Below are 24,970 nucleotides of genomic sequence, written 5' to 3' on the forward strand. Positions count from 1 at the left end.
CCAGTCACCTCAAGCAGGCATCACTGGTCCATTTCACAGATGAGGACACTGGGGACCCGTTCATCGCTTGACTAGACAAACATTTATCAGTCGTCCCTTGCCAGGCACTGGGAACACAGCAGCAGACATCAGACACAGCCCCCTTCTCCATGGATCCTACGGGATCTTACAAGGGATGAATCCAGGAGGTGGGAGTGAAGCAGATAACAGACGATTCCAGTTGTGAAGATGGGTGCCACGGGAGGGTGGAAGAGGAGATGACGCCCAGCTTTGGAGGTTCCGGAAGGCATCCCTAGGTAGGAACCCCTTTGGAGAAGACCCGAAAGCTCAGGGAGGCCGCACAGGGAGGTAGTGAGGGCAGAGTGGGATCTGAATGTGAGTGGGTTTGGTTCTACTGGGCCTTAGGACTTGCCCTGCTCTAAATATTTGCATTGACATCATCGTATTCTAGTGTGTAATCTACATCTCTGTCTCCCTAATGGACTGCAGCCCCTTGAGAGCAGCATATCCGAGGCACCTGGTACCTGGTACAAGCCCAGATTCTGCTCTGTAGAGTTGGTTATTTCTGGGGTTTTCTTTGTTTGCTTTGTTTTTTTAACAGAGGCACTGAGGATTGAACCCAGGACCTTGCACATGCTAAGCATGCACTCAACCACTGAGCTCTACCCTCCCCTCCATAGATGGTTATTTCTTTAACCAACATATCGATGTAGTTTTCTCATAGAGCCTTTGAGCACCTGGCACTCTGTTGGCAAGCTCCTCTGACTCAGACGTTTCCTATTTTATGGGGGGCTGGGGGGTGACCCAGGGTCAGCGCGCAGGAGGCATAGCAGCTGGTGTTAGCTCTGTAGCAGATGGAACTCAGAAGCAGCTCATTCGTCTAATTAAAACGACATGAAACGTGTCCTCCCGCGTGGTGTAGGGCTCCTTCCCAGCCTGCGGCCCAGGCCATTTTGGGGATGAAAGAGGAGCTGCTGCTTTGTGCTAGGCACCGTGCTAAGGGTGGGGGACGCAAAATGGACCCCGCGCTGTGACTTAGGGTTTCTTTTTCCTGCTACTTAGGAGCTCGCAGTGCAGTAGGGCCAAAAGACATGCCCAGAGTCCATGCACACACAAGGACGTGCACACCGGCTCCTGGTGTGCAAGACTCCAGGTGGGCACAGGTGGAGGGAGTGGCTGATCCACAGTGGGCGGGGCGGGAGTGTAGGAAGACCTCTCAGGCAGGTCCAAGTCCTCTTGCTTAAGTTGAGAGAATGAACGGCAATGAGCCACGGGCAAGGGTCTCGCCTGTACAGAGGCCCAGAGAAAGAGAACAGATGGCGCATTTGCAATCTATGAATGCCCACAAGAGCCAGGCCGATGGTGTAGATGGTGAAAGGCCAGCTGGTTGCGGTTGCCTATCAGACACAAATGGGATATTCTCTATTTCCTTTAAGAAATGTCGTCCCTCCCACTTTTCTTGACTTGTACCCACTGAAATTGTCCTTCATTCTTCCATCTTTGATTGAAACTTAAGTAAGAGAAATTCTGCTCTACTCTAAGAAAAACAACAGCTTAAATCCAATGATCATGTCAATCAGTAAGTGATACTTGGCTCCCGCTGGGAAGACAGCTGGGCATGGTGAGGACTGGGGCAAACTGGAAAGTGTCTTCTCCATCTGAAGAGGACAACCTTTCTCAACTCCAGCTGCCCACTGGCTCCAGATCTTGCAATTTTTCAGAAAAAGAGAGCAACCTGGATTTTTGTCAGTTAGCTAAGTTTTTTAAACAGTGCTTTGCTTAAAAAACAAAAAACAAACAAAAACAAAAACACAAACTGCAGACCAGACGGAACACATCTGTATGCTGAGCCTTATTCATGGGCCATGCTTGCAGTCTCTTGTTTAAAGGCTCCAGAGGTTGCCAGGGTATTTTCAGAATCCTTCAACAAGTCATTGCTTTGCTTATAGTTACTCCTAACCATCCTTCTCCCCCTGCTTTCCAGAAAGAGATGACGAGCAGGATGTGTCACTAACGCCCCATCTTACCCTTCGGAAGAAAGAGGAAAGCTGTTTCCTCCTGGAGTCCTGGGCGGGCAGGAGGGAGACTTCCCTGGCTGAAAAGATGCACCGACTTCCAGGAGCAGGCGAGCTGGAGACCAGCGGTGACTCCCAAGAGATGTTCCCACTCACTTCATGTGCTCTTAACCCTCTGAGTGCTGCTAGCCACGACCTGTGGACCTGGCTGGGAGGGGGACAGCCCCCTTCCTTCTGTCTCCGATCGGATCCTCCCGGAGGAAGGAAGCCTCTGCACTTAAGTGTGTGTCGCAGTTCTGCCTGTGACCTAATGCCTAAGCTTTACTGGAATTCAGGTTTTGAGACTGAGATACCTAATTGTACTTTTCCACTTACCTGTCTTGTCGGCCAGCCGCCTTTTCTGTCACGTGTTTTCTTAGTCCCCAGTGAATTTTGGAACTCTGGGTGCACAGCCAGCTTTTCTCTAATGAGCCTTCCTGTCCGGTCCCTGCAGGCTCCGGTCCTGATGCTGTGGTCTTGCTCAGAGGCCCGCGGCCCGCCCGGCAGCATCAGTGCAATTTCTCCCATAGGCAGTTTTCCCAGCGGATGGCTTGTCTCTGCCCCGAACAAGGTCTGCACTACACTTTCCCTGCAGGGAAGAGACTGGTCCGTAGTCAAAGGCTAACGAGTTACCAGTTCACCCTGAACAGAATGTGTTTTTTGATAACCACACCATTCCTTGTTGCTTCCGTTCAAGACAGTTTTCCCTGTTTCCCAGAAGAGAGCAATAAAAGAAGTTATAAATGACCAAGAGTGATCTGCAGAAGTCCTGAGTCAGATTAATCCAGCATTTGTTCTTAATTAAAGGGTGTGGTGGCTGTCTCTACACAATACTGAAATTTCAATGGAAAAAACCAAAAACCAAAAAACCAAAAGTACGATGGGTAATTGGTGCGTGCAGCCCAGATGCCTGACCCATTGCCTGGTAATCTTCCCAGCCAGCCCTCTGAGCTTCTAGATCCAGCCGAAGTTTTCCTTCTCTTCCTCCACTCACTCCCTTCCTCTGCCTTATGATGTTATGACACAGAGCTACTTTCTGCCTGGATGATGCTTGTGCCACGGTTGCCAAGGTAACAGTGGAGCTGGAGCCATCTTCCTTCTTCCATCCTCCCCCGTGTCCCTGTCCCAGCAGACAGCATCATTCTGTGCTACACCCTGCCTTTTGAAAGCTAAGTGACTTTTAGCTGAAGAAATGTGGCCTTCTCTGATTCATTCGCAAAACTGTGGTGATCCTGAGAGCCTGGGACGAGGGGGTAATGACACTTCCCGCGATGGTTTGAATTGGACAAAATAGCAGTTGGTGGAGGGGTGTAGATAAGATTGTGTTAGTGCATCTTAATGTGATCCTGATTAAAGAATAACTAAACAGCTCCTGTGTCGTTTTATTACACGTCACGTGTTACAGCCATTTGTGGCTGCCAGGAGAGCCTAGGAAGGCATGAAATCTTTCTTTGTCCAAACGGAGGAAGGGCTGGCTGTCTGGGCACGGTGGTGTTCTGCGTTGACCTTACCCAGCAAACCAACCCGCACTCCGTATCCCGTCCAAGTTGTCTCCCGGAATCCAAACGCTGCTGCTACCTCTCTCCACCTCATTGTGCTCTGATCAACGACCAATATGCCTTTTTTGTTTGTTTGTTTGCTTCCTTAGTATCTTTGAGAGGATAAGATAGGCAAAGATTTTTTGCTACTTCATTTTTGGCTGAAAGAATATCTTTCTGTCCTAAGGATGCCGAGAACAGAGACACAGGATCCCCTCTTCCCGACCTCTGCTGTATGCAGTGCGTGCCACGTGGAGTGTTGGTCAGTGGGACCGAGAAGTGGCAGCTTGGAGCCCAGGCCCTAGGAGGAACTCTGAAGCTTTGCACCGTGGGAAACTGTCAGAGTTTTGCATTAAAAAGTGGACGAGGTTCCTGCCTTTTAGTAATGCCTAATTAAGTAGGATGGTGGACTCTGAAAACTTTGGTGATGAATTCTTTTTAAGGTTATTTGCTATTAACTGTTTGTGCCTATGAAATTTCCATTCAGTTAAAAAATCCAGGTATTTTTGGAACTTCTTGGAACAATTTCCTCCTGAATATATTGTTCACTGCACTAGTCAGTCCTCCCAGCATGAGTGCTGGCAAACCTCTTATTTTTTAATTACAGAGTGTTCTTCTTCCTGCGGAACTTTGTTTGGCAAATTCTAAAGAAAATCATCAGAGGCAATTTTTTTTTTTTTTTAATCTCTTTGGCCTAACTACATCCTAAGGACATCTCCTAGCCAGTGGAGATCTGGGCTCCTGGCAGCCCCTCAGGGCATCTCCTGCTGTCTGGGTCTGAGATTGACACGTTGTTCCTCCCTCCTAACCTGGCTGGTTCTCCCTCATTTCCCACTGTTTCACTTTTTTTGTTGTTGAATAATACATGTATGCATGAATTTTTCTTTTTAATTTTGAGAAATGTCAAAGTGGAAACTTCAAAAAGGAAAGATTATAATGAACATCCGTATACCCTTAGTTGTCATTCTGTTTAGTGGGTGAGCCTTCTTCTCTAATGTATGTGTGTGGCGTGTGTGTGTGTGGCGTGCATATGTGTGTGTGGTCTCTGTGTCTGCGTGCACATGTATGGGGGTCTTTCATGACACTGACACTACGAAAGAGTTCACGCCGGTTTGTTTGTAGAATGTGCCCACAATCAGGAATTTTTTTCTGATTGTTTCCCCATTATTAGATTCAGGTTAAACGTTTTTATTAAGAATACTACATAAGTGATGTTGTTTCTTTCCTTTTGCATCACATCCAGAAGCATGCAATGCCCAGTAGTTCCTTTTTATGATAGATACTAAGCTTGATCAGTGGGTTCAGGCATTATCTGCCTGATCCAGTCATTACAAAGTTCCATGATTCATTAGAAAGCTCTGAAATTCAGTATGCATACATTTTATAGAGTGTGCGACTGTGTATATGTGTTTCCTTTTTTTTTTTTTTTGGAATCTTTAACTTCACATTTAATGAACACACAGCATTTTAACAGGTTCTATGCAGAAATGGTTCTAATATTGATTTGCTGTCACCTTATCTTTTTAAAAAGGGTTGGAGTGCGGAGATACAGAGGCTAGGTTAACCTGGCCCCAGTGCTCATATATGTGCTTTCCTTTCTTAATATTCTCAAAGAGCTCCAGGGTTTCCCAAAGATTACAGCCTTTGCAGTTAGATGACATAGCAATGACAAAAAATCCATCTCTTCCCATTTAACAGAGGGAAGGGGAAGCAAGAAGTTTACCTCTGCAGCTAACACGCGAGTCTGCTGGCTAATGAGAATTTGTGTGGCCCCTATAGCCAGAGCCAAAATATATATCTTTTTTTTTCTACATCCTCAGTGACCTCCCATTCAGACTGATGGCTTATTTTACTAAAAAAACTTCACTCTGTGCATCTATACTCCTCTTGAGTTCTCTGAACATTTTGGCCATCATTACTTTAAACTCTTTCTCAGATAAATTACCTATCTCCTCATCACTTATTTCTTCTCTTGGGATTTTATCTCGTGCCTTGGCCTGGGAGATATTCCTTTGCCGCCTCACGTCATCTATCTTTCTATGTGTTGTGGACTCCTTCCACAGGCTTTGGGATTATTGTTTTCTTATTTCTAGTATCTGCCCCTGGTGGATGAGGCTGGACTAGAGGTTTATGCAGGTTTCCAGGCAGGAGGGGCAGGTGCCTGCCCACTGCTGCGTGAAGCTTGGTCCTGGACCTCTGGTGAGGAGGGCTGTGTCTAGAGGCCTTTGTGGCTTAGGGAGTCTGATGATGGGTGTGGCTGTGTTCCCACCCTGTATGTTGTTTGGCCTGAGACTTCCCTACAGGCTGTTGGCTGGGGCTAGGTCTTTGTGCTAATGATCCAATCAAGATGTCAGCCTCCAGGAAAGCTCATGTAGATTAACACTCCCGGAATGTCCACCACCAGCTTTTATGTCCCCTGGGTGAGCCACAGCCATCCCTCACGTCCCCAGGAGACCCTCCAAATCCAGCAGGCAGATATGGCCCAGGTTCCAATGAAATCATTGCCTCTGCCCTTGGACCTGATGCACATGTTTCTGTGTACGCTTCCCAAGCAAATGGAGCCTCTGTTTCCCCCAGTCCTGTGAGGCTCCCAGAGCCAAGCTGCTCTGGCCTTCAAAACCAGATGTCCTGGGGTCTCCTTCTCTTCCCAATGCCAGAACCTGGGCTGGGGAGCCTGATGTGGGGCTCAGAGCTCTCACTCCTGTGGGAGAGCCTCTGCGACTTAAGTATTCTTCAGCTTGTGGGTCACCCACCTGGGGGGTATGGGGCCCACCCAGTGGGTATGGGTCCCAGTTGTATCGCGAGCATGCCCCTCCTACCGTCCTGCTGTGGTTCTCTCTTTATGTTTCCAGTTGCAGAAGATCTTTTTTGCTAGGTTCCAGTCTTTTTTTGATGGTTGTTTAGCATTCAGTTGTGGTTTCGTTGTAGTTGCAAGGAGAGGCAAGCTCGTGATCCTACCACTCCGCCATCTTGACCGGAACTCCCCAGACCAATGGTTTATTTTAGACAGCACGTATTTGCATTGAAGGTGATTGCCCAAGGGCACAGAAGTTGATTTGGTTGGGGGTGGGAGGAATCTCAGCTATTACACTGGGTCAGGGCCCTCCCAGGGACCATAGTATATATGCAGATACAAAGTATGTGTGTAGTATTACAATTTCGTGGGGATAGGGGGATGATTCGGCTCTTTAGGAGGGTGATAATGAAAAGAAAAAAAAGGTTGAGGAATACTCATCTAGAGTCAGTTTCTGCTTCTGAGATTGAGATTGTTGATTTTTTCTTCCTGGGGTGTTTTCTCATTTCTGAGGGCCAGGATAAATGGAGACAGCTTTGAGAGATTTCTTAATCCATTCCCTCTACCCTCCCAACCTGTATCGTTAACATTCCAGATGAAAAACTGATTCTCCTCTCAAAGATTTTCAGGCACAGAAATTCCACTTCATCCTCTTGTACAACCCACAGACCAGTTTACATCGGAAATCCTTTCATTCAACTTGAGCCAAGCTATCTTTGATTTTCAGCTCACCTTGTCTAGTGTCCCAAGTTAACAAAGATCCAGAGATGATATAGGATGAGTAAGAACATACGAAATGATAGCTTTATTTGCACATTAAATATTTGAAGACTGTTACCAACTGTCCTTCAGTCTTCTTTCCCTGTCATCTCCCACTGGCAGAATTCTCTTGGAAGTCTTGTTGCCCCACTGTGAACATTTCTATACTTCAACCTGAAACCTTCCCAAGGCTCTCCATGGCACTGTGCATTATGGCTGCAACCAGCAGTGAACGTATAAGAAACGACTGCATGCTTTATCCAAACTGTATTGTGTCCTTATCAACTGCTGACGTGATTTTATACATTTATAAATTTCCTTTTTTGTTATATTTGCCCACAGTAAATCCTCCTCTATATTCTCTTCTGCCATTTTGGTTTAGGTTTATCTTCTTGAGCTTCCTTCCTACCTTTAGCATTCTTCCTAAGATTACACTGTGTTATTTTGTCTTAATCACCTCGTCAATTGGCAAAGCATTAGGGGACTTGGATAGGGTTCCTGTCGTCTTTTTGTGGTGATTATACCAATTCAGCATTCAGGTCATTGATGGAAGCACATCCCTTCCTATGGTCTCTAACCTTTCATCACTTCCACATCCCGTGGGTATCACACTGTGAGAAAAAGAAGTATCATAGAAACAGTACAGCCATGTTTTCAAGAAATGTGTACAAAGGCAAAATTACTAAAAGGAGTCTGATGTGTCACTTGGATAATACCGTTGTCTTTTGTGCTTTGATCATTTTGGTTCTCGAGGAAATAGGCGATTCTCTCCTAGAATTAGCCAAACAAAGCGTGTTTTGGAAATAATGGGGTTTTTTTTCCTGCTTTAAAAAATATATCCACAAAAAAACTTTTATAGTAGGCTATTTCCCTCTGGCAGTTATTAATTCTGGGGAAGAAGTTTTCAATGAATAAATAAGGATTTTTGTAACTTTTAGAGGGAAGAGTCCATTTCTAATCTGACAGGTAAGCTGTTTTACTAGCTTTTAGTGTTCTAATTTCAGAGTTTTTCAGTGTCTTTTCTAATTGCATCAGAAAAAAGATTTAGCATAATTTTAGTTTTGTGTGTGATTGAATAAAGGGTTTGGTTACAAAAACAGGCTAACAATGAAAAACAATTAGAAATGTAAGATAAGACTAAAGGATATTTATGAAATCAGTTCTGTGTGAGCTTAGGAACTCAAATGTCACAAATAAAAGACACATAACCATCATCTAGTCTGTCTTTTTTGTGTGTTTGGTATATTTCTTTAACAAATATATTCTTTATCTTGCCATGATCCTGGAACTGGTAAACGAAAAGAAAGGTTAATTCTAAAAAAAAAAAAAAAAACAAAAAACCAAAAAAAAAAAAAAAAAAAAAAAACCAAAAAAAAAACTAATACAAAATTTATTTTAGAACACATACACATATTTGTATTTTAGCAGAAGTGTCTTTATTCTATTACAGATTCTCCCAAGAGGGGGTCATACATCATGTTTAGCTTCTCAACAGGTTAATCACGCACATCTCTCTCCAGGAGTAGGATTCAGTATTACATTAGATAATGATTTGGCATGTAAGTATAATAAGTCTAGATTTTAGAAAAAAGCTCATCAATCGGAGTAAATAAATCTAAGGTTTAGTCTCAGGTTTGCCACTACCTTTTTTGTATGACCTTGGATAGTGTATTTAACTGTTCTGTGCCTCAGATATCTGAACTGCAACTGGGCTTATAGATGTGTTCCTATGTAACTTATAGTTATTTTTGGACAATCATGTAAGATGAAAATATATGAACATATTTGGAAAAGCAGAAATTATAAATTCTTATGTACGATTTATACATTTACAGTCACTGTGGAATAACTGTAAATGACTCCAATAACCACTCCTGTTCCCAATGGCAATAATTGAGTGCTATGTCTGACAAAAGCCATTTGTGATGAAGTGACTTCTAGACACAGGGAGTGAGGAGGAGTGAACTTCTGGAGCCCAGTCACAAATATAAAGTGTTCCTCTGCCCCTCAGCTCCGCAGTCTGAAATGTACACCAAGACGTGACAGAGAGGCAGACTATGGACGGAATTTGTCCCGTAGGCATGTTCTGTGAATCGTTGTTGTTGTTTTTAACTAGCTACCAGCATAACTGGGAAATTTGACGCTTAAAAATCAAATTTCTGGCTTCTCTTGCAGAATCAAAAAATCTGGCAACACTAGGTTTTTGTTTTCATGTGGCAGGAATTGGCTGAGAAGTGGCTGACCGATTTAGATGGGGTTCTCTCTCTAAGTTACCACTGTCCTCACCACTCCCTGTTGCCTCCCAGACACATGGCTGATTGTCCCCATTGCCCTCTTATGCTGGGATGCTGCACTCACGTACATTTCTTGCCCACTTTTTCCCCATAGCATCTATATTGTATAATTTATTTACTAGGTTCACTGTGTGTTGTCTGTCTCCCTGCAACTGGAATAGAAATTCCACGCCATCAGGAGTCTCTATTTTGTTTATTGCCGTGTACTAGCACCTAGAAAAGAGTATCTGGCACAGAGTCGATGCCCAATAGACCTTTGATGAATAAACAAAGGAGTGAATGAATTCACATGGTGGATAGGTGCTTGCTATCAGAGAGAAGTTAATTAAAAGCAGTATGTAACAATGATAATGATAATTTGATGATACTAACACCCAAAGTACACATTTGAGTGCGAACTGTAGACTAAGTACTTGTTAAGGGTTTTAAATGGATAATCTCATCTAACCCATGAGGTGGGTTATCTGTTTATCCCCATTTTAAAGTCAAAGTTACCCAAGTAACTTGCCTGAGGTCACAAGCAAGAAAGTGATATCACACAGGTGTGCTCCAGCGCCCACACTCTATAAACACAGGAGTCACCTCCACCCACTAGGCACAGGGCTCTTCTCAGATGTCTCCCTCCCTATAGATACCGGGTCCATGTCATGTAGCAAGTCAGCCTTCAGTCGCTGTCCTGGTCGTGCAATTACAGTAGTGCTTCTGTGACTGGTGCATCTGAGATCATCAAATATTTCTATTCATAGAAGTTCATTCACAAATACACAGTGGACCCTTAGTCAGAGATTAAGTGGGACAAGGGATCTAGTGTGGACACCCGGAAGGCCAAAATGGCTTGTCCACTGAGTGTTGAGTGGTGTGAGGCCAAGACCAGAGGCCAGGATGGGTCCCTGAGCGGGCAGGAGATAGGGACAATGTGCAAGGCCAGGAGGAACCACCCAGGGTGGAAGCAGATTGCTTCTATGATTAATTAAAATGGTACATAAGAAACTTCTAGGTCTTGCTTCCTGCTGTGGAATGGTTGGAAAAAAATGCAATTCACTCATTGTTAGGAAAAAACAGACTTTTAAGAGTTAATAAACAGAAACACCCAAAGCTGATTAGCTTTGACAACAAGGATCGAGCAGAACGATCACATTTAATTTTTGCTAGTTTTTCTTCTCCATGAAAAAAATGAATGTATTGACTCTTCATAGTGTAGAATTTGTGGTAACATGAACAATTAGAAATATGCAGCTGATGTGCTATATATACACAATGGAATACTACTCAACCATAAAAAAGAATAAAATAATGCCATTTGCAGCAACATGGATGAAACTGGAGATCATCATACTAAATGAAGGAAGCCAGAAAGAGAAAGAAAAATACCATATGATATCACTCATATGTGGAATCTACAAAAAATGACACAAATGAACTTACTTACAAAACAGAAACAGACTCATTGACATAGAAAACAAACTTATGGTTACCAGGGGAGAAAGGAAGTGGGAAGGGGTAAATTGGGAGTCTGAGATTTGCAGATACTAATTACTATATATAAAATAGATAAACAACAAGTTTCCACTGTATAGCACATGGAACTATTCAATATCTTATAGTAACCCGTAATAAAAAAATATGAAAAGGAATATATATATATATATATTTTTTTTTTCAACTGAATCACTATGCTGTACACCAGAAATTAACATTGTAAACCAACTATACTTCAATTTAAAAAAAAGTTCAATAATAATAACAAAAAAAGAAATATGCAACTGAGAGGCTAGAGCAATGTGTGGCTAGGAGATTTATTTATGCATATATTCCACGAGCTAATTTAGAAATGAAAAGGAAACACGTTGCATACCTGACCTGTGCAGCGCCCTTTAAGGGCACCAGGAGTCATGGCAGAGGTACAGTTCTCCAGGTCCTGGTTCCACCGGGAGATCTGTAATATGTCACGAGGGAACGCTGGCCTGTGTTTTCAGGCTGGATGAAACAAACATACTGTGGGTGAGATGAATAACTTGTACCCTCCCATTCCTAGGCCTCCATGTAATTGTCCACGAAATGATTCAGCGACGGAACAAAGAAGGAGGCAGCCTTTCTCAAGACAGGAGCAGGGAGAGGGAGGATTTTTTTTAATAGTAAATCTTTAACTTCAGCAACTATTGAACCATGGAAGTTAAAGAAAGTTCATTCAAAAGGCAAGGCCTGTTTCATGCTCCTGGGAAGAATTTTTTTTTTAACACATTTCCAGCCTTAGCATGAGCTTCCTGAGGTTGCATGGATAACACACAGTGTCGCTCTGATATTAAGTACTGACAGGGCATCATCTGGGCAGTGGATTAAGCAAAACCCCGTGAACATATGGATTTGGAATAAAAGAAATAAAGGAACTACAAGTTCAGAAAGTCCCCAAGAGATGTAAGCTAGTTATTGCCAGGTCTTCTGTTAGCATTCAGAAAGAAAAGTTGGTGCCGCCCTTGCGCTCAGGGTATTTAATTGGAATTTGCATTATTTCTCATAAGTGACTGCAAAGGACTTCCCTGCGACTTGGATAGAGAAACATGAAAGAAGGTACCCTAGCCCATCACCCACTGCCAAGAGAAAGGGAAAATGAACAAGGCAATTTTCACCTGAACATCCTCTGGTGCTCATGGAGTCCTGAGTTACTGTACTGGAAAGGACTAGGAACAGAGCAGGTGGGTGTGCCAGGTGCTTTCAGGGGACTTAGGAAGGTGTTTTAGGGGAAAGACGGGCTACAAATTAATTTACTGAGAACCTATTCTGTGCTGTCGACTGGAAAGTTATGCACAGCCTGGAAGTTGAGAGTTATGTTTTACTCTGTAGACTTTCTGAGGACTCGAGCCTGGAAGGCTCTAAGCGACTGCTCCAAAGATGCAAGGGAGGAGCCAGGATATGTAGGAGTTTTTGCAACAAAGGCCAGGTTGTCAAAACATTGAAAGATTACTGTTAATTAAAGAAACCAGATATCTCAAGTAAAGGAATTTAGTGCTTTTCTATGTTTGGGATGGTGCAAAAGCCTGGGCTCATTGAAATCATTCCTTTCATGTGCACCTTAGCCAGCTAGGGCCAGTATCCTGCTCTTTCCCATCCTGAGTTTTCTCAGGGAGCATCGTTGAGGGTGGCTGCAGAGGCCAGGCTGCCTGCTTGTCTGCATCCTGAGTTCCCTCTGCTCACTGTTGGGGGTAGTGGCTGTTGACTTGATGTCCGCAGCATCCTTTGCTCACTGATATGGCTGGCAGTATTTTTTATTCACAGTGCCAAGCACTATGTTTGGTACTTGACACGTATTCTCCCATCCCATTCTCACAGCTGTTCCCTGAGGGAAATATTGGTGACAGCAAACATCCATAATCTGTGGCAGAGGTTGTGACCGAGCACCGGTTGCAGGCTGGGGAGCAGGGATGAGCTCACACGGGGACAGTCCTTTGCTCTCATACCGTGCTAGGCATCGTGCCAAGCATTTCACTTTGATTATCTGAATTAATGTTCAACACAGTCTTGTGAGGCAGAGCCTATTGTTATTATTCCCATTTTACAGATGAGGAAACTGAGGTGGCAGCATAAGATTCGAGATCATGCAGCTGGGTAGCTGGGGTGGTGGGATCTGAACCCAGGCAGTCTGTCTCCAGAGCCCCTGCTCTTAACCACTGGGTTGCATCCCTCTGACATACACACTTTGTCTATTAAAAAGCTATTCCTCCTTTGACCTTGTTCCCTTGCTACCCTGGTGACCAAGCTTTCACCACAAGGATAACAAAAGGAGTTGCCCCTGAAAAGCCCAAAGGAAGCTGGGGAAGGAATAATGGGGTGACATGGTTGGACTGAATGCCTCCTGTACAGACGAGAAAGGAAGTCCAGTGAACATGCCACTGAAAGTTAAGGTCATCAAGCCGATGGGTCAGAGGGAGGAAACAAGTGGGCTTCACACCCCTGCGGCAGACATCGCTCACCAGACCCCTGCCTGGGGAGGAAAGCCTGGCTGGGAAACCCGGTCTCTGCCAGGCTGGTAGGAGCAGCCAGGGGTACCATTTCCTCTCTGATTCGAAGGGGGTTCCCACCTTCCAGTCGTCTCCCAAACAGTTTCCTACCTGACCGGACTTAGTCTTCAAAGATGACGAGTCTATACCGAGAATGAGAAAAGTGTTTTCTCCTCAAATTTGGCAGTGGGAATACACAAGACTGGAAAGAGGTGGGGAAATGCGGTCTGAGTCAGCAGAAATGTGCCTCCCGGCTCTGGCTGACGCTCTCGTAGGCCTGTAGTCAACATAGTAACCTACTTGCAATACTGCTATTATGCATATTTCATGGGCAGGAGAATGGAGGCCTCAGCTCCTTTGCTTTGTGCTGGGCGCCCTCATCTGTCTTTGCTTTTTTCATCCCAAGGTTCAAAATCATTGGAGAAGAATAATTTCCCCCATTTACATGCAATTCTTTAACACCCATCCTGATACGAATCATGTCTGATAACTACTAAGATGTGTTTTGCATCAGGGCCAGATGAGGGGGCTCTGTGGACACGAAGGAGATGGCTGATAACCAGGAGAGTTCAGATACAGCTGGTCCGGGGAGACAGTGGAGGAAGCAGCCATTCCCAATGGAAAGCTTGTCGAATCGGACTGCGTGGTCTGGCTAGCAGCAGAAGGAAAAAACTTGTATTCAGATAAAGTGGAAAAGAAACTGCACCCTTTTCTCTACCATCCTTAGAAAGATGGTCCTGAGGGGCAGACTTATTTTAATGAGATAATGGAAATACAAAAGGGCAGATAAGAGCCAGCAATTTGGGAGAAAGATTCGCCCAAACCCATGTTAGAAAATTAGCCTCAGGGCCACAGAGGCCCCTCCCTTCCTCCATCTGCACACACAGCCTCTCCATTTCCGCAGACTCTCCTGCCTCAACAACAGCGAGGCAATGGCTCTCCCCGTCTCTACTCCCCCTTCCACTCTTCACCAACTGAAGCCAGATTGCGCTTTCTAAACCCCAGACCTGGTGGTACCCCCTTCCCCTCACCCCTCAGAACCCTTCCCTGGCGGCCCTCCCCAACCAGCATGAACCCAGAGGCAGGCTTTTCACAGGTTAGAAAAAAGGGCCCCCAGCCCTTGCACTCATCCTCAGGATTTTGGATTTCATAGGCAAGAAAGTTTAAAATTAAACAACAACTCTATTGTTTATTTATGGATGCTCTCATCACTCTTATTTCACAAGAGAAAAGGTATTTTAACAACCCAAAGACTAGAAAGCGTAGATCTCAGAATAAAAGCCCATCCGTCAGGTTGCCCTAAAGTAGTCAGAGTCTGCACCTGCAGCTGCATGCTGGCTGACGCATCCGGGTCTTGGTGCAGGTGTGTGAGGAGCCCCGAGCTGTTTTTGTGAGTTTGGTGGTGGTTTTTCCTGCGGTGCCCTGAATGCGTAGAGGCACTGGATTGCTCGGGCAGCATAACTTGCAATGCCTGGTCCCTCTCCATGTGATCTCGCTTGCCTGACCACCTGCAAGAGGGTGGGCAGTGGGCCCGCTTTCCAGGACAGCCCAGGGGACAAGCACACACCACACCCTAGCTGCTCCCTCTGCCTGCGCGTGACCTGGAGCTAGAGCGGCTGTGACTTCCCTTGCAGGTGAGAAAGGACTCCCTTTCCTTGAGGCCCTCAAGATTATTGGTTTCCCCACCCTCCCTTCTCTCCCACTAACTAGTCCAACCCTGCCTCGAGGACTAGAGAACTAGAACCATCAAGTCTCCTCTTTGGCTCAGGAGCCTCCCCGCTCCCTCTGCTGGGTCGTCTCAGGTGGGAGGCAGGCAGCAATAAAGATAGTTTGCATGCTAGCCAGCGCCTGGGTGTGGGTTTCTGTCTAAACGTTTCTAGAGGAAGAATTATTTGCTCTATCCATGAAACTAGATATTGAATCCCTAATCAGAATGATACTCATAGGATCCAAAATCCTGAGGATGAGTGCAAGGGCTGGGGGCCCTTTTTTCTAACCTGTGAAAAGCCTGCCTCTGAGTTCATGCTGGTCGGGGAGGGCCGCCAGGGAAGGGTTCTGAGGGGCGAGGGGATCCAGATAGTGAAGTAAAAAGAGGAGAAGATGCCGAATAAATGGAGAGGACGGGAGATCAGAGATTCCTGTTGGGCAGGAGAACAAGGTGGCAGGAGGACCCGAATTAGAGAGCTGCCAGGAGGCAAGGTTGTGTTCAGAGAGTGATCTTGTTGAATTTAAGATTCCAATTTTATTTATTGCTATTTATCGCTGCACAACGAAATACATTAAAACTTACTGATTTAACACAACACCTATTGTATCGTGTCTCGTGATTTTGTGGGTCAGGAGTTCAAGCAAGGCTCAGCTGGGTTAGTCTTCTGCCCCATGTGGTGGCAGCCGCTTGATGAGGTGCAGCTGGAGGCTGGGCTGATGGATGCAGCCAAGATGGTGTCACTCACGTGCCTGGTGCTTTGCAGGGAGGGAGGGCCAGAAGACCTGGCTCGGCTGGGTATTTTTCTCTCTCTCTGTGGTCTCAGGTCCTCTCCATGGAATGTCTCCAGTAAGGTACATCTTACATGGCACTCGGGGCTTCAAAGCTAGTATTCTAGGAGACAGGGGTAAAGCTGTCATCCCTTAAGGCCTGGGCTAAATTTTCATATTAGTTCTAGTACTTAGGAGACTTAAATTTTCTGAGTAGACCATCATGGCATCTGCGAATAATGGTAGTTTTGTTTCTTCCTTTCCAATCCTTACATTTTCTATTTTGTTTCCTTACCTCATTGCATTGAATGTCATCTCTGGTACAAGGTTTAATAAAAGACCTAAGTATTTACAATTTGGTCTTTACAGAATATTTGCCGATCTATGCTTTAGACTGTAGATTTAAATGTTAAAAAAAATCATAAAAGAACTGAGACGAAAAGGTTTATTTGTAAAAATAATCTTAGAGTGGGGAGGGATAAATTAATCTGAATAATAATGACATGGAACTACTTGCAAAAAAAATAGATATGAATTGAGGGGTGGGAGGGAAGATGGAAGGGGAAGAAAATTAAACTGTGGAAGAAGGTTGATTGGATGGAGTTTGTAAATGACAAAGAAGACAGTTATTTTAGGAGACACTATAGGGAGTGCTGGAAAGAAATTGGATACAGAAGATTTTAAGGAAGTTTTACGTCGTGTTGTATTATGTATTCCCCTTTCGTGGCCTCTATGAGACTTCACCGAAGGCACATCTTACTTTACAAAATTCTTTTAAGGCATTAGACTTTACAGCCCTGATGCTTGTGTCATTTTAATTATGAATATTCCCCAGAGCTGAAAGGCTATCCATCAGTAATCAAAACTGAGGGAAGCAAAGTTAGGTGACCCTTCACTAACATGAAGAGCAATATTAGGAATATTGTCCATTTGATTTCTTGCCTTTATTACTTATTATGAGTTATTACATGAGAAATATATGGAAAATGTTATCTGGGTCTAAATCTTCTTCTTACTAAATATTATATAATTTCCTTAAGCTGCATGTGAGGTAAAAGATGGGTTTTATTGATAAAAATGTTCTTAGTAAAGCAGATACTTTATACTTTATGAAGAATATAGGTCTTCAACCCCCCTCAAAAAGATATTTCAAAAGACTTCCCCTCAAAGAATTATTGTTAAGATAACTCATGAACCAGAATTTTCAGGGCATTTGGATTGAATCTGGGTATCTGGTTAGTTTTTAACAGATACTTGGATTGCAGCTATGTGAAAGAACATACAGTATCACAAATGCTTCAAAAACCAGAAAGGTCTGTTCTCATTTTCTGATAATAAGCCAACAATATTAATGGCTCTTTAAAATCTAGGGACCAATCGTTTACAGTATTTCCTGAAAACATACCTCTTAATTTTCAAAGAAAATCTTATAATGGTTTATTTTTAAAAATAAAAACCATTACAGGACCAAAGATGAAGACAGCAGACTGAGTCACAAAGTTTTTGGAAGCTTCTCGCCGGCATTCTGAGCTTCATTTGGCAGTGACGTCATAATGTCCTAGCTGGTTCTAGGACGTGCTGGGCAACAGAAGGGAAACTCTTGAGACGCAGTTGATCACTGGATAAATCATATCATTTTCCCAATGAATTTTATATTGTTTATTTTTTTATCTGGGGTTTTTTCCCCAGAGTTTGGTCTTATGAATCCTCCTGATGAAGGTGAGTAAGCATTTAGAACTTTCACCGAAATAGCAGATAAGAAAGGTGACCCCTTATCCTAGAAAACCAGCCGGTGGGAATTTCCTATAGGATGATAGAAAGTTGATTGTTGCAAGTATGGTATAACTTAGATTTTAAATCTCTGCCTCAAAACCTTTGTGAAAAAAGTGCAGTTAGAAAAAGAAAGTAGCCAAGAAATCAACATACTTCTAATCTATGGTCATCCTTTTTTTCAGGGCCTGATGTGACACCCATGGCTGGGCAGTTGGTGCCTGAGCAGCTGGTGTCTGAACCCCCTGTGCCTGAGCAGCTGGTGTCTGAACCCCCTGTGCCTGAGCAGCTGGTGTCTGAACCCCCTGTGCCTGAGCAGCTGGTGTCTGAACCCCCTGTGCCTGAGCAGCTGGTGTCTGAACCCCCTGTGCCTGAGCATGCTGTGCCTGAAGCCGCTGTGCCTGGGCACACTGCGCCTGAGCACACTGCACCTGAACACCCTGTGCCTGCGCAGCCTGTGCCTGAGCACACTGCGCCTGAACCCCCTGCGCCTGAGCACACTCTACCTGAACACCCTGTGCCTGAGCAGCCTCTGCCTGAGCACACTGTGCCTGAACACCCTGTGCCTGAGCAGCCCCATCAAGAAGGAGAAAATAATGAGAATACTCCTGCTAATGAGAAAACTGGCAATTATTATAAAGATATAAAACAATGTAAGCTTTTAAAGTTAATAGTAATACATATACAAAAGCTGATTATACTGGTTTGATTTAATTGTTTCTAAAACACCTATAATCATTTTATTTCCTACTTAAATTTTAAGTTACCTTATAGATATTCCACTGTATAAGATGAAATTCTTATTTCCTGCAACTTTTTTTTATGAGATGTTGGGAAGCAGAACAAGATTCTTGTTGTAATTGTCTGTAATTGTCTACATACAGTTGTATGTAAGTGTATAATAGTTGCAGACAATAGGTAATTGTCTACAATTAGCATAGGGTTTATCATAGCAGTATGGTTATTTATTCACATTAGTAACAATTGACCTAATTCTCTGGTGAGTTCACCAAAATTAATTTGGAGGTGTGTGTCAGTTTCCTAGGGTTTCTTGAAATGAAGAACCACAAACTGGGAGATTCAAAGCAAAAGAAATTTATTCTTTCATAGTTCTCACTGAGCCACCAATCCAAAATGAAAGTTTTGGCCATGCCATGCTCTCTCCAAAGCCTCGAGGGGAGGGTATTCCCTTGCCTCTTCCAGCTTCTGGTAGCCCCAGGCATCCTTGGCTTGTAGCAGCAGAACACCAATCTCTGCCTCTGTCTTCACAAATTTTTCCTGTGTGTCAGTGTCCAAATTTCCCTCTTCGCAGTAAGGACACCATATTGGATTGGGAGCCCACCTGCTCCCATGTGACTTCATCTTAACTAAATCTTCAATGACTCTTTTTCCAAGTTAGGTCACATTCTGAGGTACTGAGAGTTAGAACTTGAGCATATCTTTTTAGGCAAACAAAGTTCAACCCATAACAAGATGACTTTGAGATGTTTGGAAGGTCCACTAAACTTCAGTTTATTCAGCATTTGTTGTATGGGCTTTCTTTCCATGTCTTTATAAGGTCCACTATTCTACATTGTGAAGGTTCATAAGAAACTCTTGTTAAAAATGAAAATTAAGATTAAATCTAACTATTCTGGAATCTTTATTAACATTAATCAAAGAAAAAATAGAAATACAATGAAGATATACTTATATCTACATATATCTACATACATATACTCAAGTACTTTGAAAACTGTAATGCATAAGTTGTATTTATATATTTTTTTTTTTTTGGTGAATCACTATCCTATTTTGTAGTTGAAAAAAAAAAAATCCCTGAGGCTCAGAGAGGTCAATTGCCAGGTTTCATAGCTACAAAGAAGCAGTCAGGAGTGGTGTCTAATCTATCCACCACAGGCTGCCTCTACTGTGTGCAAAATGATGCAGTCATTTCCTTTTCAGAATGTATCTCTATTTTGAATTAACCAGAGGATAAATAAATGAAGAGCCTAATGATTTCTTTGATTAAAGAAAAAAAATATTTCTTACACACACACACAAAACATAAATGGGACCATAGTAAAGAATTGTTTTATGACTTGCTTTTCTTTTTTAACAACTCTGAATCTCTTTTCACACCTACCTCATTATTTTTAATTGGCTGCATAGTATTCCATAAAATGATATTCCATAATATATCCACTATCTTATTAAGGAATTAGATTATGTACAGTTTTTTCCTTGTACATTCTTATATACAATTGGGTGTATCTCTCTTTGGATAGATACCAAATACTAAAATTTCTGAATCAAGGGTAAATCTTTTAAAATATTGAAAGATACCACCAAATTGCCCTCCAAAATGTATTTACCAATTCACATCCCCCAAGAATGCTCCCCAGTATCACCCACAATGAATATTTTATAAATAATCATATTTTGTAAATAAATGAGAGCTTTTCATTACTTTTTAAATTTGCATTCTGAATACTTGTGAAGGTGACAATTTTTCTCTTCACTTATTGGACATTTTTCTTTCTACTTCTGTGATTTGCCTGTTCATATTTTTGGCCCATTTTTCTGTTAGGTTGTATTTACATTTATTTGTAGGGTCTCTTTTTATATTAGTATATTAATCTTTTCTTATGGTAGAAGTAACAAGTATTTTCTCCCAGGATGTTGCTTATCTTTAAACCTGTTTAGGTATCCTAATCACAGAGAAAAATTTAAATTTTATAAGTTCAATTCTTGATTAATTCCTTTATAATTTCTTCATTTTGTATCTTGTTTAGCTAGGCCTTATCCAATCCAAGATATTATTTTCCAATTTTTTTAATAATTTCACATTTTTATTTTTCACTCTTAGATCTTAAATCCAATTATTTTTGCATATGGCATAAAATAGGCATAAAATTTATATTTTTCTTTTTTTTCTAATTTTTTTTAAATGAAGGTACTGGAGATTGAACCCAGGGCCTCATACATGCTAAGCATGTGCTCTACCACTGAGCTATTACCCTCCCCACTAAAACTTTACAATTTTCAAGGAGGATTGCTAATTGTCTAACATTAATTCTCTACTGATATGAAACTAACATTTAATATAATCAAAAATCCATTTGAAATTGGGTCAGTTGCTACCTTTTTTATCATTTCTTTGATCTGTCTTTCCCTGCAAAAATACCACAGTATTTTAATTTTTGTACTTTTATAACTCATAACATGAATATTGGGCTGTAATTTTTTTTATTTCTTCATGGATCTAGCTCAGAAATTCTTCAAAATTATGATACATTTATGGCACTGTTTGTGTGTGTGTGTGTTGGGAGGAATGAACACTTACATAGGTACTAAACACATATACATTCATGTGTATAAAATTATCTGTCATTTGATAAGATTTTGGAAAGAGGAGACATGTATATATGTATGTTCAGTCTGGCCTCTTGATCCAGTTTACCTTGGCTCTCGTTGGGTGGATATGTTCATTAGTTCTGAATTACACCAACCTCTGACAGCTCTTCAGAGCAGGATTCTTTATGTGCCTATGTAAATGTGAGTGTATATGGGAGATCTTGATTGTTATTAAAAGTATATACTATTAAGCTGAACTATATTCCATAGTCTCAAGGTTCAAGGGCAAATAAATGCCCCTTACTTAGCTAAAATTTGACATTGTCAATACAAACAGTGGTAATATGACACATTTACAAATTTACTTTGGCACCTACTATGCACTTACTTTTTTCTCAGTAATTTCTTTAATTTCTTTTCAGAAAGAGTCATTTAGCGTAAGGATATTAGTTTGGCTTTTTGCCCCATGAAATTTATTTTTGACCCTTGCCCCACTCGTTGTTTTGTAGATGAAGAATGTCTCAAATATTTTATTACTCTGTTCTTGAAATTAGTGCGTATGTTTTAAGAAAAAGAAAATCAGGTGAGGAAAAATGTAAAGGAACGAGAAGTGATTTAGCTAGCTGCTGAAAAGCTTTGATCTTCTGTTTTCAGACGTGTTCACCACACAAAATTCAAATGGCACACAGTCCGAGATATCCGTGAGAGCAACAACTGACCTGAAGTTTTCTCTGAAAAACTGTGAGTACTGAAAGGCACCATTGCAAATATGAAAAACCCTTAAAGGAAGATTTCAAAGCAGCACTTGAGAGTATTGGGTAGGAAAAAGGTCTTAGTGGCGCTAATGTCGTCAGGGGGCCCTAGTTCCTAAAATAAGGAGACTCCGTCACAGCCATGGCACTGATGGAATCAGAGTGCAAGGAGGGTCTTACATTTCCTAGCCTCATATTTTTGGTTTGTGTGGAAAAGAAAAATAAAATAACTAAATTTAGGACTCTAGAAAATGATTTTTCTTAAACCCACATTTTTGCTTCTTTCTGCTTTATACTTTCAGCTTCAAATGTTCTTATTTCCTCTTTGCCTTTTCCAAGTGTAACTATTGATAGATAAAACTGTTGCCAGCATGTGACTTTGGAGGCCATTAAAAGTCTCTGAAGTACCTATACCACATTTTCACCCTGAAGTGTCAACACTTCGTATATATGAAAAAAATAGCATAAAACAGAAGACAAGGAAGAGAGGATGAAAGTAAATAGGCGAGAGAACATGTTTCCGGCTATGACAATATTCAATATTGGGAAAAGCCACACTCAGCAATGCCTGTTGATTAATAAAGCTACTTGACAGTAATGGAATACTTTGAGCAATTCCAAACCTTAGGACATAAATGAGATAGGGACATTTCAAGGGCGTACGTTAGTTAGACAAATCACTCAGGGACATTTTGCTTGTACACAGCAGACATCTTGAGTTGTTTAGGACAAGACACACAGAGCCAGCCCTTGAACAGATCATGCACCTCAGATTCTCTTAGGAAGTGGATTATTGACAACCGCAGGACCCATGGAAGAGACTCCAAAACCCTAACTTCTCTTCCCACAATTCAGGTCCCCAGAGGATTGTCAAAGTCGGATTGGGATAAAATTTTTGCCATTTTAATTGGGGCTGTAACAGAGGGAGACATGTTGGCATGGTGGGGACATTCTAGAGGATCAAGCCCCCCAAGGAAATGGAAATCTCCAGAATAGTTTTGATTAACAATTCTTTTATCCCCTAAAACTGTGAAGGCAAGGTAGTAGTGAGGCAATCTAGACATTTTTCTCCAAAATCCAGTGTGAGGGTTGCATAGCAGAGTTTAAGGATTACTCACCAGTTGTTCCAGCCCTGCCTGAATCAGCATCGGCTCTGGTAATGGAGTCTTTTTCCATCCTTTCTTGCCTACAAAGTACCCGTAATAGTGCTGTTTGTAGGCTCGGTAGAAATCTTCCTGTAGCGGGATTGCCTGTACTTCATATAGAACTTTACTGACTCCTGGATTAAGCAAAGTTAACTGAAATAGCCAGCCTCATGCAGAGGAAAATGGTCCTCCAATCACCATTGTTCCAAAATACACTCTTACTGACATACCTCCAGATGGACACATGGCAGACTGAGATACATACCAAATCAGGCCCGAAAATCCTTGATTTGTAGCCCCAAATCTTTATGTCCAAAATTCTGTTTTGAGTAGTTAACATGCATGTCCTTCCAGTTTACAAGGACAGGGGTGTTACCTCCATCTTTCATGTCATTACGCTGACAAGCAATCACGTTGTCCTGAGTTGATGGTATCACTTCGAGGCCGATGCCAGGAACCATGTGAAACCAGTGTACCTCATCCAATAGATCTCTCTTATATCCAGAAGAAGCCTGTGGCTCCAGGCTCCAGGCTCCAGGTTTCCCTATCTCTTTTGTGAATGATAAGCATATTAAGCCCGCCTCAGGCAACCCATTATCACACAAGCTTTCTTCTTCAATGCCTTCTTCTTTCCCCTCCATTAAGGCATCTCTGGAAGATGTCAACCTCTTTCTCTTTGTTTTTGTTTTTTTGTTTTTTTTTCCTCTCTGCCTTCCTTTGTTCTATTTTTTTTTTAGCTTAAAAATATGCCTAGTCACAGAAGTTGAGTCAATATTTTGATATGCTGATAATCCATTATCCCTTTTCCTAGATAAACTCGTCAATGAAACAACAACGTTGCCACCTCCTGAACGTGTCGAAAATGAAGAAAGTAAAGAACATATTGAAAAAAATATAACACAGTATTAAAGTTACAACCCTGTAGTCAGACCTGGAGCATATCATTATATGACTTAAAAATTTTCAGTTCCACTACTCTGAGTACTTCATAAAGTAATCGTATGCTTAAAGAATTTATACTACTACAATTTAAAGTTACCCTAAAACCTTTTAAGTGGTGCAAATCTAAGAGTCAATTTTCAGATTTACCTGAAAAGGGTTAGGAAGTGAGCTCTTTTAAAATGCAACTTTATTTTAGTAAAATGTATTACATTTTATATTTATATTAAATATATATTTATATTAAATAAATGTATATATGTAAATATACATTTATATAAATATATTTAATACATTTTAATATAATTTTAAAATAATAACATAACAGTTACGTGCTTGAGAAATAAACTTGACTCTGCTTAGAGTCGATTATTAGTGTTTCCTCAAATTACTAGTGGGGGAGAGTTCAGAGTGATAGTTTGCAAAATCGAAATCTTTGATTTTCCTGACAAGAATATTGTTCCTTATAAAATATCTGTGAAAAAATAAAAACCCAGGATGGCTTTCCTCTAAGATCTTGAATGATGAGCAGTCTAATTGAAGATAATGGACCTGTCATTGTAAGATACCCTGTGTTCTCCAGTTCATGCAACCCAAGTATGTTTCTAATGTTTACTTAGAAGTAGTTTGCATCTTTATCACTACTTTAAAAAACCTGATTCACTTTTTTGATATAATTAAAAATAGACATCTGATCATCCTGGTATACCCCTTCTTAAATATCTTTAGTAATTTACTACTAGGTCTGGGGTCATGTTCTAAATTCCTAACCAGACATTCAAGTCTGAAATAAGGTGACCGTGGAGGAACTTGCCAGTCTCATCTCTGGTCACATTCCCCACCCACATTCTTCATTCCAGACTACCTGAAGCTCTCAGAGCTTACGGAACCTGCTCAGGACTCCTGAGTGTTCACAATGGAATGACCTCTCTGTCACTTAGTTTTCCTGGCAAACAGTTTCTAGTCCTCTGAGCCTAGCCTACACTGGAGCTTCAGCTCCCTCTGCGTGTTTCCAATTTTTGCAAGTTGAATTAGATCCCTTTGTGCATACCACCTGTGTGTTGCTTTTAAGCCCTCATTACCCTGCAGCATAATTAACAGTCAATCTTGTCTGCCTCC

General features: G+C 42.0%; 1 protein-coding gene across 12 annotated transcripts in view; it reads left to right on the forward strand.

Moving 5' to 3' along the window:
• The window catches only part of MOB3B (MOB kinase activator 3B), a 208,505-nt gene that overhangs the window by 173,662 nt on the left and 9,873 nt on the right, over positions 1 to 24,970 (forward strand). For 5 of the 12 annotated variants that reach the window (XM_064490151.1, XM_064490148.1, XM_064490147.1 and 2 more), the window contains exon 4: positions 3,780 to 8,359. In XM_064490151.1, the coding sequence (XP_064346221.1) occupies positions 3,780 to 3,989 (210 nt within the window). In that variant the 3' untranslated portion in view covers positions 3,990 to 8,359. Of the gene's footprint in view, positions 1 to 1,984; positions 3,424 to 3,779; positions 8,360 to 17,374; positions 17,629 to 17,864; positions 18,333 to 21,669; positions 21,757 to 23,723; positions 23,784 to 24,970 lie in introns of those variants that run through there. The other 7 variants (XR_010382618.1, XM_010985484.3, XR_010382619.1 and 4 more) reach the window with 6 other exon arrangements.

The sequence above is a fragment of the Camelus dromedarius genome, chromosome 10 (genome assembly GCF_036321535.1).
Source record: "Camelus dromedarius isolate mCamDro1 chromosome 10, mCamDro1.pat, whole genome shotgun sequence".
In the NCBI taxonomy this organism is placed as follows: Eukaryota; Metazoa; Chordata; class Mammalia; order Artiodactyla; family Camelidae; genus Camelus; species Camelus dromedarius.